Below are 16460 nucleotides of genomic sequence, written 5' to 3'. Positions count from 1 at the left end.
TCTACGAGTTTTAACAGCTCCTTTCAAAGCTCCTTCCCAAAGTGGAGATGGAGCAGCCGGGAACACAAAGCCTCCCATCAGGACTTCTGGGCTGCCATTTTCACAGTGATGGGCTGAAATAGAAGGACAAGCCTCAGTTTATTCTGCCTATTAGATGTTCTGTAAAGGTAAACATGCGATGAAAGATTTCTTTATGATAAAAAGATGAAGTGGGCTCTCGTTTCTGACTGCGACTCACACGCTCGAATAAAACCGTCTTTGACTTTGAATCGGTGGCGAGCTGTATTCACAGACACGCAGTATCACACGCTTACTCCTTTATCAGACGAGGAGTAGCTTCAGTCAAAGTGTATGAATGCAGCACATTGTTGAAAGCGCAGTGGTAGAAGAAAAGGCTACAGGATGTATAGAGGCATGCTAATTAATAAGCTGAATGTCTATTGAGGGCTTTCTGAAGGCAGCTGTCAGTCACACTGTGAGGCGCGCACATACCTTACTGCAGTAAGGACACTCTCCAAAAACAATGTTGAAGCTCTGCCTGCTGGAGTGCAGCGCTCGCAGCCACTGAAGGCAAAAGAGAAAAGATCAAATCATTACCTTGAATCTGATGTGTGGCTCATAACAGCATTTTCAATATACACTCTGTACAGCTATGTTTAAGATTATCCAGCACCCTTGAAGCATTGAAGGGCTCTTTTTTTTTTTCTTTTTCTTTTTTTTTAAAGTCGATTAGCGTCCTGCGATTGTGTTTCTGAGCTTCAACGATATCTGGCCGTGCAGCATGTCACCGAGGACAGAGTCCAAACATAGTCATCTGTGCTCATTTCCTGTGTGTCGCAAGGCTGCACTAGTCCAGTTCTACCTTTGAACATATCTGACTGTCACTCACCTTGAGCAGCCCACCTGTTGAAACACTAAAACACTTATGGCTAATGAACACAAATCGTTTGTGCCTGATTAAATTAAATGCTGTTTAGAAACACTGTTTACAATATGTATGTCCTCAAAGGGGAAACGGGAAGGAAAAATCTGTATTCATGTGCATGTTTACTGTACTTGCAGTGCACTGACCACATGCAGCTTTCTGAAGGCAACAGGATAAGGCTTTGTATTATGACTGAGTGAAAATGGCAACTGTAATGCGCAAAACTTTGTTCATTTAAGCAAATAAATAAATAAAATAGATTTTTACAACTGTGTCCACTCCTCAGGAGGAACCCTTACAGTGTTTGCGGAGGGAGCACTTTAAACTCAAGTCAATAAATGGAGAATTGTGTCCCGGAGGCATGCTGGTGGTACTGAGGGACTTGAGAAGAAGTGGGATTTTTTTTAATTATTATAACCAGATCACAGTTTTTTGGTCATTTTGTAGCTTTGAAGTAGTCTGGGGTAAATCTTAAACTTTCTGAGATTATAATATGGGTGATGTGACAGTCTAGTTGTTGGGCACATGTCATATGAACCCAAACACCCTAAGCAGTGAGTTCATGCTCAGTTTTTTACCCACATACAGCCACACATGCTTTTTCAAAAGTCATAATTATACAGTGTGGTGGTTTCCACGCTCACCTAACAAACAAATCCTTTTGCATCAGGAAGACCATCAGGTGTTTCAAAATCTGACAAACCTACTTGTTGTGGTGAGCCTTTGTGAATAAGGAAACAACCCAAAGTAGCTTCTATGAATATATCCATTGCTCAAAGAAAATAAGGACTTTTGATAATTTTGGTTTCCACTGACCGCTGTTGTCATTTTATTCTTGAGAAATCACATACTGTATGACAGCAAAGATATTCAACTTAAATACTTCTATATCAAGATATGTCAGCTATATATAAAAAACATTTCCGTAATAAGTCATATCACTGTGGCTTCACATCTGGGCTGTTGTCATGTCAGACATCTTTATATACATAGTCTATATTCTCCTTAAAAAAAAATTCTGTTTAACTTCCAGGACATTGATCTGGTCATCTAAGTAGCAGAGGGCAGACAGGGCTGTAGAAGGCCCTTAACTCATCAGCAGGACTGGTATCTGCTTGCATGCCACAGATACAGAAACAGACTTCATGAGGGTGGTCTTACAGCTGACGTCCTCTAGTGGGCCCTGTGCCCCAGTGGAGCCCAATTCTGGTATTCTATGACATTTGCATTTGCCATAGAATACCAGAATCGGCAGTTGCACCATTAGTGTGGACCTGCTACAAAAATGGACTACCTTGCTGTATGAATTTTTTGTTCACTGTGATTTTCAGGATGCCTCCGAATTCAGCCTTCTGTAGGTTAATAATTTTCATTTCCATCAAATGATATTGCATCCTTTTGTTCCTAAAACATAACACATGTATACATATCCACTGAAGTCTGACGTGTTTCAAAAGCTTTCGGTTTTGTGTTGCCTACAACATTATTGAATCCTTCATATTAACTTGCATCAAACGTGTCAAATAGTTCATACACACATATTTCTTTGAGACTTACTGAGTTAATATCCAGTTTTAATGTAAGGCCAATGATGAGCCATTATATGCAGCTTGCATTTTTTTTCCTCTCATCTGTTATAAAAAGCTGATGTGAACACATCTGTCTGATCTCATTATTCAATCTAAAAATGGAAGAAACCCTGCTGTAAACCTCAAATTCTGTGTCTGTGTGTGTGTGTGTTCATACCTCATAGAGACAAGTCTGGTGGAAGGGCTGCCCACAGCGAGGGTCATTACACACCTGATCAGGGATGGCAGCTTCAAGTCGATATGAATAGCAGATGCCACACTCAAGGTTGAAACTCTACACGGACAGAGAGCAGTGAATGTGCATGTGCAGCACGCTTGTTGGCACAAACTGTCCTCACACACACTAAAGCACACACACTCCACACGTCACCCCGTAACTCCTTTCTCCCTGCTCCTCGTTGCAGTTTGGTGTAATGAGTGACTCCTGTTTTCTTTGGGGTTTTTTCCTGCAGCTATCCATTAAAAGAGACGATGTCAGAGGAAAGAAAAAAAACAAAAATCAACATCTGGTCAACTCAACTTTTTTGCACTCCTCTGAATGTTAATGAAGCAGAGGCATTAATCACCGCGGCGACAGCGGATAAACACGACACCCTTTCAACCCATCCGCAGAGAGGGGAGGGGAGAAAAACGAGGGCTTAAAAAAAAAAAAGAGAGACAAATGGTTTTTCGTGATTAAAGCGGTTTGATAGTGCAGAGAATTCTGCCATCTTTGTTATTCTAATGATCTTATCTGTAAACAACCCAATTAAAGGAGAATTGGAGCCCACCTCTAAGAAAAACAAAACACACAAAGAAAAATGCGGAAAGAAACGGGAAAATAAGCAGCAGTGTATGTCCGCCCCCTTAGAACTCTGAGCTCAAACAGGAGAATGTATGCAGAGATGTAAACACACACACACACACACACACACACACTGGTGAAGGGACACGTTTGAAATGGAAAATGGGGCAACTATGTGACATACAGATTTTTCGTGGGTGGCAGGTGATGGGAATTCGATCTCCAAAACATCCTGGAGGTTGTGCAAGACGCTGGAGTCCGGGTTCCTGCCAGCAGACCACAGACAGCTCCTTCACACACTAATTAACCACATGCAAATGAGCCTGCAAAGACACTGGGGGATGATTAGGAGACTTTCACTACTGCTATATAAAATGTAAGAAAAAAAAAATTGCAGGAACATTTGAGCCGCCTCAAACTGTACAGTGGTGGAGGGGAATTTACTGAGATGTGTGTCATGCAGGGAGGCAAATGTTAAAACCTGGGGTGAAATTTAAATCTGTACCCAGCTTCATTTGGAAATGACTTTTTTCCCTTCTTCCCCTGAGTGTTAATCAAATGGTTCTCTGCTCTCTGTGCAGGGATTCACTTAGACACTGATAATGCTGCTGGATGTAAAGATAAAAAGAATTGGAGTTTGAATGGCAGATATGCTCACAAATAATAAAGAAAAGACCAAAACCAACAATTAAAGCACGGATGACACTTTGTTGTGGACACGGTTTAAAAGCTGCAAACACCACAGATGAGTTGTTCTTGTGTTTTACCCTTTCATAGTACACATGCTTGTATAAGACATGTGCACATTCTCTCCCCATGACCAGCAGGGGTGACCCCTCTGGCTGCAAATAAATAAATAAATAAAAAGACTTATGGTTGGGTAGAACTCTGAGATAAGCATCCTTTGGCTAACTCACTAAACTCAACAATTAGACAATCCCCTCTTAGCAAGCACTTGGTGACAGTGGGAAGAAAAAACTCCCTTTTAGCAAGAAGAACTGGGGGGAGTGAGACAGGACAAAAATGTTGGCAAAACGAAGTAGGTGGGTCCTGAGATAACCTTTTCTCAGCTTTGAGGTGACTGAAGTGACTGCCAGTGACAGCACTGCCAGTGACAGCACAGGATACCGGGGACCGACATATGACCTGGTAGGAAATCAGGAACCAGAGCCTGGAAGGTGGGAAAAGTGGTTGGTCCATTGAGGCAGTAGTGAAAGACACCTTATGGGCAATGTTCTCATCTGGGAGTTTCACAGAATGCAGTTTTGTCACATATTCACGCTGGAACAACTACTCCATGGTGTCTACAGCTGTGTGTCTACTTCCACAACAGACAAGAGGGCCTAAGTTCAAATACATAATCTAATATTTTTGTAGACGAGGCCTCAGGCCTGTGTGCTGTTTGGTGAAGGGCAGGTACCATTCAGGCAGTTCCTCTGAGCTTTTAATCTAAAAACAGCTCACTGCTTTGAGAGTGGATCAAAATGCTGTCTGTGCAGGTCAAAGATAATGAGCCAAAGGATGCTAAAGCTAAGAAAGATAGATAGATGGTGCAGACGTGGATGAGAACGCTCTGCAGGTCCAGAATGTGCTCTGCATTCACAGCGGTCATGATAACGTGTATGTTTTTGATAGAAACCACAACACTTGCTTATTATTTATAGTTAAATAATAAGTAAGTGTTGTGCAAGTATTGATGGGTTTGCTTTTTTCCATTTGATTTGTTGACAGTAATGCAAAAATCATATCACAGTACATCACATTATACATGACATCCACCATATTCTTCAGAAAGTGTGTGACATTCAGAGCTCAATTTCTGCTCAAAGAGATTCTGCTGAATTAGCATGTGAAAGCTCAGTGACTGAGAAAACCTTACCACAAGTGCATGTTAGCATTCAGCTTATTCCTCAGCGGAGTCACCACTGAAACAAAACACAAGAAATCATGTGGAATTGGATGGAAATCAGAATACTAATAACAGCCTTAAATTAGATCTGCAGTCACATTTCAAGCAGCTTCAGATACACTATCACTGTATATAAGGCCTTGGAAAATTAGACTACCTTTAAAAAAAAAAAAAAAAAAAGCACTCTGCATATCCTCAAACAACATCTCTTATTGGACAAAGGCCCAGATCAGCACAGACAGCGGCGTCACCGCTGTCAGATATGAACCATCGTTGCTTGTGCTGTTCCACAGGGGAGCTTTGTCTCCGTGCAGCGCTCATCACTCTCGCTGTTTGTTATTCCTACATGCAAAAAGCAATATTTCTATGCGACCCCCTGTATTTGAGGGTCGCTGCCTGCCTCCCGTCTTGGTGGCTGAAGTGTGCGTGTGTTTAATATCTTTTGAGTTGCATTGCTAGGCAACAGGCTAGGAGTCGCGTGACCTTGGGTTTACAGAAACAATGGCCGTCAATTGACGGGGACTTAAATAGAAAGCTGGAGCCCGAGCTCGCCTGCTGACTGGCTCCGGTGTTGCTGCGCTGGGAATGAAGATGTGCCACTCTGGAAGCAGATCCTCTGACACAACAACGCACAACAGTCAACACAACCAGAGATGTGTGGAGAGCAAAAAAAAAGTGCTATTTTCCTTCACAGCTCGTAGCTTCTCACTGATCTGATCTGAATAACGACAGAATTTAGACTTTATTGCCTCATCTGATCCTCAGCTGCTATGTTATTGTGTGAAGACAGGCAGGATGCACAGGTCTTAGGAAGATTCCATTTATGAAACTACTACTTTGTTTTTTAATTGAACTAATTTAAGTTCAAGTTAAGTTAAAGTCCAAGAAGCAATGCTTGAACGTGGGCGTCTTAGTGACTGTCACATGTATGTCACCTGATAACTGTGTATTTCCCATGCTGTATCATTGTCAGTCAGTTTTGGGGTCATAATACTGCAGATGAGCTCCTGCGCTGCCTGCAAACACGCTTTGACTCCCAGGTCATACCCACCATGCTCTGCTCCTAGCAGGCAGCATTCTGGCAGCATCTTTGGGTGTCTGGGATCCACCTCTACTTTGATGGAGACGTTGTTTCCTGCACACATACACACAGATCCACTTATAAAGACCAGTGGGTAGTTAGGTGGGTGTAATATTTGGTTGTATTATGGTTAGTCTGTGAAGCTGCATCTGCTGATGTGCGGAGCAGTACCAATGGCGATCCGCCTCGTGGTGTCTGAGCGACATGGTTTTTCCGGTTCCAGAATCCAGGTCTTGCTATCAATTTCATCCAGAACATCCCAGAACTCTGTCAGGGACTCCAAAACCAGCAGGAACTGGCTGTGGAGCTGCTCCAGAGTGCTCTAATAAACCAGAACAGAAGAATTATACTGCTGTAAGAGCAGTTAGTTCGATACAACTAGCTTCTATTATCACAGGTCCCAGTCTTACCCGCTAACTATGAGCACTCCTTACTGCTTACATTTGATTATTAGCAACCAGGTGCTGATAATCAAATGCACTTAGGAAGTATGAGCACTATAAAAGCAGAGGTTTTTGACAGTTTGCAGGTCTGAAGCATCCATGTCATCGTGCAAAATTACAAATGCTGAGTAATTAGAAAAAAAACCCTGAAAAACAACATTTGACCATTCATCTATCGCAGAGACGTAGAGTCAAATGTGAGCCCATCTGAGACCAAGGTGGAGATGTGTGACTGTAATGCAGAGCCCCATGTTTGGCAAAAACTTAACACAGCACGCAAGCACAGGCAGGAGGGGGATGATTTGGGTATTCTAGATAACTATTCTAGAGTCAAATGTGAGGCCATCTGTCAGACCGCTAAAGCTCATGTCAAGAAACAAGACAATGATCCCAAGCACAGCAGCACATTTACAACAGAATGGCTGAAAAAAAAAAGAAGAAAAGAATCACGATGTTGCAACGGCCCAGTCAAAGTCCAGAGATGTCGTGGTGGGACCTTAAGAGATCTGTGTATAAATGAATGTCTGCAAACCTCAATGAGCTGAAGCAATGCTATGAAGAAGAGCAGGTCAACATTCCTCAACAATGATGTGAGACACTGACTCTGTCTTAGAAAATGATTTCTTTAGGTTATTGCTGCTAAAGTGGCTCTACAAGCTAATGGTGGAGTTTTTCATATGGCTGAAGCACGGCTTGTGCATCATTCCTGTCCTAGTTTATTGTATCTTTATCATATCTGTAAGATTATAATGATTTATTAGTGAGCTTGAGATATATTAGCGGGGGTAAATAGGAACTAGCTGCCATTTCTAATACTGTTCAAAATAAAAATGAGTGTGACTGATCTTAAATCAATCTCAGAAAAAAACATTTAAAATCTCCTAGACAGTTCCAACAATTTTAAAATATTCAGTTAAGATATAACCAGTTTAAGTATTCTGGTTATATCTGTAAGCAGGTACCTGTAAACAGTTAACACAGAGTTCTTATTGGACAAATTATTTGGTTTTCAAAGTCAGTGACACAGGGCAGGTTTTTAATATGCCATTTCAAAAGGTTAATAATTACATATAATGTTTTTAATGCCAAAGCAAATGCATAGAAGACATTTGCTGCCATGTTTCATTTGAAAATTGAAGTGAACTCAAAGTGTAGACAGCAAATGGACAGTGAGTGAAGACTGTATAAACTTGAGGTGCACACACATGGTTACACACACACAGAAGAGAAAGGGAGGCTGATAGAGGTGTGGGAGAGCAATACAGATGGAATGAGAAGGAAAAAATTAGAGGAAAAAATGAACCAAAAATTATGGGTCATTGTGCCAGCACAGTGCACACAATTAAGCATCGTCCAGGTGCCGAGAGCCTCAGCAATTACAGCCCAATTAATGCCAGTGGTATGATTACGGTTACAGCTCAGGATAACTGCGCTAGACCCAGTTCAGAAGGAAGAAAAAAAAAAAAAAGGAAGAAGAGCTGGTAATTGAATTCCTGCTACATCTGAGAAGAGAACACGCGTAAGAGTGGCAAACTGTAGGAAAGTATAAAAGAGAGTGAGTCTGAGCTGAGATTTGCTCTTTGGCCATCTCAATCAGTCCTCTTTATCTATTTATGACTGACCTCAATTTAACTCCTAAAAGCAGCCAGGTTGAAATTATTCATTTCTCTTTACTTGGATGCTGTTAAATTTTACTGTCTTTAACCCTCTTTTTACAATTTCTTTTATTTGTTCACTATTGTAATTTCTTTCACTCTGTAATTTTATAGAATTGCAAAAGAATGCCTTCAACGTGACATTTTACTGAGAATGGATGTGAGCATGTTGCCAGCATGAACATTTTCTTCTATGGAACAATGGACAAATTTTTTTTTGTTTTTTATTTTTAATCGCTCATTATATGTAATGTTATTTACATGTGATCTTCAGATTTTACAACTTCATAGATAAACCAAAGGAGTATGACCACTCACAGATGAGGCAGGCAAGTAACATTGACTGTCCATCTAGAACAGGGGTGTCAAACTCAAATATACAGTGGGCCAAAATTCAAAACTGGAACAAAGTCGCGGGCTAACATTAACATTTATTGGAAAAAAATCTTCCTCCAGATATAAGAGTCAATCTTTTCTTATGGACTCAAACAAGTTTTGCTGAAAAACTGAATATGGAACAAGCAAAGCTTAATACTAAACGATATATCTGTATATATATATGTATATATCTGTATATATATATATATATATATATATATATATATATACATATTGGGAAAGTAGTATCGCTTTTACAGATATAAACAAACAGGCAGACAGGCTATAGCAGACAGCTCTCACGTTGGTAATTTGAGTCACTGAACATAACCGTACATACCTGCTGTCATTACGTGATAACTTAGCAGCCCACAAATCTGACCAAATATAGTTACTTCTGGCTCCAAAGAGCCAACATGGCAGCAGCCAAAACACACAGACAATATACATATATTTAAAAAAGGATGTAGGTTAGGTATAGAGCAGGGCGATATGGCCAAAAATATTTATCACGATATATATTTGAAAATTTGCGATAACGATATAACTGACAATATAATTGATGCGAGACAAAATACAACTTCACAACTTTACTAGTGCAAAAAAACCCCCATCCATTTATTTTGACTTAAACAAGCAGCTGTTTTTTATGTGCATTAAAGCTATATAAAAATTTAACAGTGCAAATGTTTCCTTGCTGAATGTTTAACCAAAAGGCATTTCCAGTAGAAATGGGCTGACATATCCTGACATATCCTAACTGAAGTTAAAAAGAGGTGCTTTGCAACATTAAACAGTGTGCCAAATAAAAAAGTCAAATACGTGTTTTTCGGACCATAAGGTGCATGGGATTATAAGGCACATTAAGTGAAACAAAGCAGTCAGATAAATCAAACTTTATTCAACTCATTCTTCTTGCTTCCTCCACTTCTGTACCATTGATTCATTAATGCTGTATTCTATCACAGCTGCTCTATTCCCATGTTGTTGCAGTATATTAATGACTAACCTCATATTGTGGATGGATTATCTCAGTTGTTCTCCTGACTGAAGTTTGGTCCGTTTACAGCATCCTGCCATGCGATTGCATTTGTCTCTAACCATCAGGAACCTTCACGTTAACTTTTATCGAGTGGAAAAGGGTTAGCGTTCATCCTCCAGCTTCACTGTTTATGTTATGCTAACATAGCATAGTTGTGTCGCTGTGTCGCGTAGCACATCGTTAAATACCACCTAGCCCAACTTGAGTAATCTTACAAACGTCACTGCTGTTTAGTTTCCTGTCTTCATTTATGTTGGAAGTGATAGCAGGGCAGTACATTTGATTTTTTTCAGAAATCTCTCAGTCAGAACTAGAGATGGACCGATCCGATATTACGTATCGGTCCGATACTGACGTGAATTCCTGGATCGGATATCGGAGAGAAATAAAAAATGTAATCCGATCCATTAAATATCAAAAAAGCACCTCACAAAACTTGCGACATGGCGTAACTCTGCTCATAACCTTAGCACATCGGAGCAGTGTGCTCATGTGATAGAGCGGCTGTGTGTATTTGTAACCTCGCTACCAAACCAGCATTTTATCTCCGAGGAAGTTATCCCAGAGAGAAGTAAAGCAAGTGTGTAAGTTCATCTCTGAATGTTTGTAAAGCATTCCCGCGTTAAGCTTAACAACCGATATATGGAGCGACTGCCTCTTCTCTCTCCCTCCCTCTCCTGCTGCTACTTCAATCGTGAAACACTGATCAATGATCAGCTGATCGGCTTTTCTGTTGCGAGTCTGTCTCTCTTCTTTGTTTATCACCCACTTCGCGCCAGAAAGAGGAAACCAGCGGCTGAACAACAGCAGCACGTTTAAGCTTGATAATCTTTTGTTAGTAGCTGACAGCTGGTAACTGTGCAGGGGCGGGTCTAGCAAAGTTTAGCCAGGGGGGCCGATAGGGCATTAACAGGGAAAAGGGGGCACAAAGGCATACTTCTTTCTTATTCTCATTTAAAATGTCTAGCTTTTAATAAATAATTATCTGAATCTTACACCCAAAGTTTTAATCTGATGTAAAATGTATAGAAGTCCATTACTGTATATATTAACTATTAAGTCTAATATACCCTAGTAAGCTAGTACTTTTTCCTTTGGGAAGGTACCATCTGTGGAGTCTGCAATTCTGTTGAAGAAAGATGTTGAATCTATTTAATTATTCTTGAAAAATAATTGATTTCTGTGCATTTTTTTCACACTGCATCAAATTAAAGTTGATTACGTCGATTAAGCATCATGAGGTGGGGGGTGGTTCCCTTTTTTTTTTTTTTTTTTTTTGCTGGGAGTTTGCAACCCTATTAGTTAGGTTGCTTACTCTTTAAAATACCAGAATAGGGAGGATGGAGTAGGTTTAAGTTTGTTAGATTGATCAGTATTGCTGAACTATGAAATATTTTGGGTGCAGTGTATTTTTTGCATATAGGTATAACAGAATAGCTTTAGTGGTTTTTTTTTAACTTGAGTATGAACTTATACAAAAAGCAGCAAGATATTAAAAAAACAGTTTTATTGATTAAAAAACACACTATATCAGATTCATATCGGTATCGGCAGATATCCAAATTTATGATATCGGTATCGGTATCGGACATAAAAAAGTGGTATCGTGCCATTTCTAGTCAGAACATGCTATATCATGCCTAGGTAACTAGCAAAACTAGCGAGCTAACTGCCTGCTAACTTCTAACTCCGTTAAATGTAATAAATTCTGTTTTCATGGATGCCTGGATGTTAAACTAGATAGTTACACCTAGTAAAGCAGCAATACTGATTGTTTTATTAAAGATGAAAGAATTTAGACAGTTTTTAACTTTCACTAATGCCACAGTGTCCGTTTGACTTTGGGACCTGAAGCGGACAGAGTTTAGGACCCAGATTACTCCCAGATTTACGAGCACCTTAGTCCGACAAATACGGCAATAATGACGGCCCGCTTGCATGTTCTACAAAAAAATGTGCTTTGTTGTGTATCTGACGGACAAACACCAAACCAGTTCCACATCACTGAAGTTGCACCATTTTTACAAACCAATTCTGGTTCGTGCGTTTCACTCGACAATTTGTTTCCCCCCCTTCTCATTCTCCATTGCAGTTCGGCCATGTGCGTATGAAAACAAAGGCACTGCGCATGCGCGTTTTACCCATATTCTATCCCGATATTTCATTTTCTTATCGTTGCCTACCATTGTACCGGTATTACCGTGAACGGTAAAATATGGCCCAGCCCTAGTTAGGTATGCAAGTAATAAACCTACATACCTGTGGTTCCAAAAAGACTTCTGTCCCATAGAAGTGATGAGGTTGAACTTGACCTCTGTAAACACTTTAGTGATGAGTTTATTCACTGGGTCACTTCTTTCAGGTCATAGTGAATAAACAATGAGTCAGTTTACTAAATTTTAGTCAGTAATTATTAGAGACTTAGTTAATAAGTATTAGAGATATAGAGATATATGAAAATGAGTTCAAAACTAATGGGTAATGCCAAGGTGCCTATAGAGTACATGGTCTGAACCAACTAGGACTGCAACTTTTCAATTTATTATACAATAAGCAATCACCAACATTTAACAGCAATTTTGTATTTTCATGCAAGGATGTGTATTCAGGAGGGGCTTTTTGGGTCCACTGCTTAGCCAGTCACACAGAACTTCCATCATCTCTCATGCTTGTACTTTTTGGTCGTTAGAAAAAGAAAAAAAAAAACAAAAGAAAAAACTCACACACACACACAAACCATTGTATAGCCTTCAAGCACACAAAAACTGCATACACACCAAGGTTCCACACAAATGCACAGAGTGGCACGTCTTGGCCCTGCAACAGAGCAGGCAATAATTACTCATTCAAATGAACATGTCAGGACTGCCGACAGACAAGCCCTTCCCCCCGCCACACACACCCTTCACACATCAGACAAAAACACACTTGCCACAGATGCAAGCGCACATACACAAGCATATACACACACTTCATGTTGCAGTGTGGGAGAGATCCATCAACGGCCCAGCAGGCAGACAGGCTCCATACGGTAGCGCTGTTCTAAGCTGGTCCTCACTGTACGCCTGCCATGTATCAGCTCGCCAACACAGACACACACACACACACACGCCCATGCATTAGCATCTCTCTCCTCACATTCTCTGTCGCTGGTGTTTCCTCTCTCTGATTGACATAACGCATTTCACAGCTCCTTTTTTGTCACTCTCCAAACATATCCTCACTCCTGAGGTCTAAAAGTCAAACTGGTCTTTACAAAAGTGCACATCAAATTGGCACAAAGGACGTGCAATGTTGAGATACAGAGTGCCACCGTATTTTTTTAACGATGGATTAAGTGACTGTTTGCGTAAAAATAAATAAATAAATCAAAACGTGTGTGTGTGTGTGTGTGTGTGTGTGTGTGTGTGTGTGTGTGTGTGTGTGAGAGAGAGAGAATGAGCAACATCCGACTCCGAGGCAGTGACGGAGATAAAAAGCAGCACCAGAGTGAAAGAAGAAAGACGGCAAACAACAATAATGAGGAGCCAAAGAGATACAAAGAGTCCACAGCTGGTTTTACATCAAAGCACTTTTATGCCAATTATAGTGGACTAAATTTGAGGGGCTGAAAGAAAATGTCTTAATAGAGCAGGTGGAGATGTGTTTTGTCAAATTATGCAATAGGCAGCCGAAGATGAGTCAAGTGGATCAGTGTAGTCCTTAATCAGAGTTTGAGTCTCCGAGAGCCTCAATACATCACAGTACAAAACTCTGACAACAATAAAAATTTCTAAAATATCAATTACAAAAACACACGCCATGTAAAAGCCCGATTTTTGTGACATTACACAGTCACATAAGTTATTCACAGGACTCTATGCATCCCTGTAAAAAACTAAGTAGACTACATAATTCAATAGCTTATAGAACCAATTTAATACCAATATCGATTCATCAATCCATCCATTTTTTCTGGGGCGGGTTGCAGGGACAGCAGCCTAAGAACAGAAGCCCAAACCTCCTTCTCAACGGCCACCTCCTCCAGTTTATCCAGGGGGGCACCAAGGCATTCCCAGGCCAGCTGAGAGATATAATCTCTCACACGTGTCCTGGGTTTGCTCCAGGGCCCTTCTCCCAGTGTGAAATGCCCAGAGTATCGCGCCCAGGGGGCATCCTTGTTACATTCCGGAACCACCTCAACTGGCTCCTTTCGATGTCTATCCTGAGCCCCTCTCGGATGGCCCAACTTCCTCACCCCATCTCTAAGGGAGAGGTCAGCCACCCTTTGGAGAAAGCTCATTTCCAAATACATCAACCGGTAAATCAAGAGCTTCGCTTCCATAAAAATTATCAACAGAATCGGTGACAAAGGGGAGCCCTGGTGGAGTCTAACACCCACCGGGAACGAGTCCAACTTATTGCTGGCTATGTGGCCCCAAGCTCTTGCAATGGTTGTACACCAAACACATGTAGACTGCTTGGACAAACTCCCATGCACCCAAGTATCCTCGACAGGGTAAAGCAGCATTAACATTTTCTGTATGACTTTATCAACCTCTCACATTGCTGTAAAAGAATTTTGTCCTACTTATGCTTACCGCATTTCTTCAGTTCATGGAGGTTTGTGGATATGAATGCACAACTCCTTTAAGATAAGTTGAGTGTAAGTCTGGACTTTGACCATTGCAAAATCATTGCAACAGCTTGATTCTTTTATTCTTCAGCCATTCTGTTGTAGATGTACTGCTGTGTTTGGGATCATTTCCATGTTGCATGACTGAATCTTAGCCAAGCTTTAGCTGTCAGTCACACATTTGAATCTAAAATCCTTAGAGATATACAGTTCATAATATACTCAAAAATGAGAAGGTGCTCAGGTCCAGTGGCTGCAAAATGAACCCAAATCATCAACTACTCAACCACCACCAAAACCAAACAGCATATGAGCACAAACATGGCGCTGTGCATTATGAACAAACATCTCCTCTTTAATGTCTTCCAATGTCCAGAGACCACTGTTTCAGAGGTCTCTACTTTGTTCAGATGCAAATTTGCAACCCTAAGCAATGTTGGGTTATTGTTTATTTGTTTTGGGGATTTTTTGTTTTGTTTTTGTTTTTACAAAGAATTTTTTTTTACAAAGAATTAGAAAAGAGTTCTCTTGGCAACCCTCCCAACAAGCCAATCTTGTTCTGACTTTTCCTAACAGTACTGTCATTAATTTTAAAATGTTAAATGAGGCCTCAGAGTCTGACTTGTATCTCGAGTTTTGTTTTTACAATTTCTCTGACCACTGCGTGATGTGACTTTCAGTTAAATCCTGGGAAGATCACGAATGTATCAAAAGTTCTGTTTCTATAAAGGTGGCCAATACTTGCTGATGATCAATTAATTGAGCATTGATTAGAAACACCTGGCTGCTACTCACCCTCTTAATTTCTATGAAAGCAGTAAAGGTGTGCTTAGTTTTTCCTCAGGACTGCATCCTAGAGCTGGGCGATATGACCCAAAATTCATATCTCGATATTTTTTAGCTGGATGGCGATATACGATATTTATCTCGATTTTTTTTTAAGCCATAAGGTAAGAACAAAAAGAGAGTTCTTAGTCAAAGCTGTGTCCCAGATGTCACACAGGCACTTTTATTAACATACAGCGTAGATGTACATGAAGAAATTACTCAAAAATAAATCATCAGCATTTATTAAATAATAATGCTCCATAAATAAAAGAAACACAATGTTGTTTTTGTGCATAACAAAAAGCTCACAATTGTGCAGTCAAAATGTAAACTAAAAGACGCTGAACATAATAACAAAGAGACAGATTTCACAGCTGCTCTATTCCCAAGTTCTACTGCGTTACTGACAGCCTTGAGTTTGAAATCCTCTTTGTAACCATGTCTCTTAACAGGTGCCATTTATGGTTCTTATACACACACAATACGGTAATGTTACGTTGAAGCACAGTACGTATCACTCCGCGAGGCTCCACTACGGTAGCCGTAATGCTCCGACAATCCATCAAGCGGTGCGGCTCCGTAGCTTACCAAAGTCGTACTAAAACATTTTTTGACAGATTGCTGAGCGCCGTGTACCACATAAAAACGGTTCGCGGTCAGTAAGCACAACCAGAATTCATACATAAGGTGCACTGTCGATTTTTGAGAAAATGAAAGGATTTTAGGTCATGCAGCCCCTGTGGGCTGCATGTCGTTAGCGCGGTTAGCTCGCCCCGTCCAGCCCCACGCACGGGGCGATCCGAGGTAACTCGTTAACGGAGATTTGCCGTGTTCATCTTGTTGTTGCCTGCAGGTGAAGCTATGGGGGAGGGGGAGTTGTGTTCAGTGAAGGAGAGGCGAGGCCGAGTAACGCAGCGTAGAGACAAAAATGGACGAAAGAGAGGCAAACTTGCGGCTCCACAAGTATAATTATAACGTAACATATACTATATCGATATAAACGATATTGTCACATCTTATATCTCGTATGAAAATATATCGATATTTTTAAAAAACTCGATATATCGCCCAGCTCTACTGCATCCTGTGAAAAACTGTTTTTAAAATACTGTAACTGGATGTTTATTACAGGCTTTTAATGCCTGGTTCACGGTTCCAGCACTACTTCTACAAGTGCATGCTCAGTCCACTGTCAGCGAAACCTTACTATC

General features: G+C 40.6%; 1 protein-coding gene across 1 annotated transcript in view; it reads right to left on the bottom strand.

The window, feature by feature from the left end:
* Positions 1-4: 4 nt before the first annotated feature.
* The window catches only part of fancl (FA complementation group L), a 33013-nt gene continuing 16557 nt past the window's right edge, over positions 5-16460 (bottom strand). Inside the window, exons 8-14 of the mRNA XM_063491053.1 lie at positions 6460-6610; positions 6259-6342; positions 5178-5223; positions 3483-3564; positions 2672-2788; positions 493-564; positions 5-113 (exon numbers count right to left, since the gene is read on the bottom strand). Coding sequence (XP_063347123.1) covers positions 78-113; positions 493-564; positions 2672-2788; positions 3483-3564; positions 5178-5223; positions 6259-6342; positions 6460-6610 — 588 coding nt within the window. The 3' untranslated portion in view covers positions 5-77. The remainder of the gene's footprint in view (positions 114-492; positions 565-2671; positions 2789-3482; positions 3565-5177; positions 5224-6258; positions 6343-6459; positions 6611-16460) is intronic.

Source organism: Pelmatolapia mariae, linkage group LG13 (assembly GCF_036321145.2).
Source record: "Pelmatolapia mariae isolate MD_Pm_ZW linkage group LG13, Pm_UMD_F_2, whole genome shotgun sequence".
Lineage (NCBI taxonomy): Eukaryota > Metazoa > Chordata > Actinopteri > Cichliformes > Cichlidae > Pelmatolapia > Pelmatolapia mariae.
Note: the sequence above shows the minus strand (reverse complement) of the source record. Positions and strands in the feature narration are given on the sequence as shown.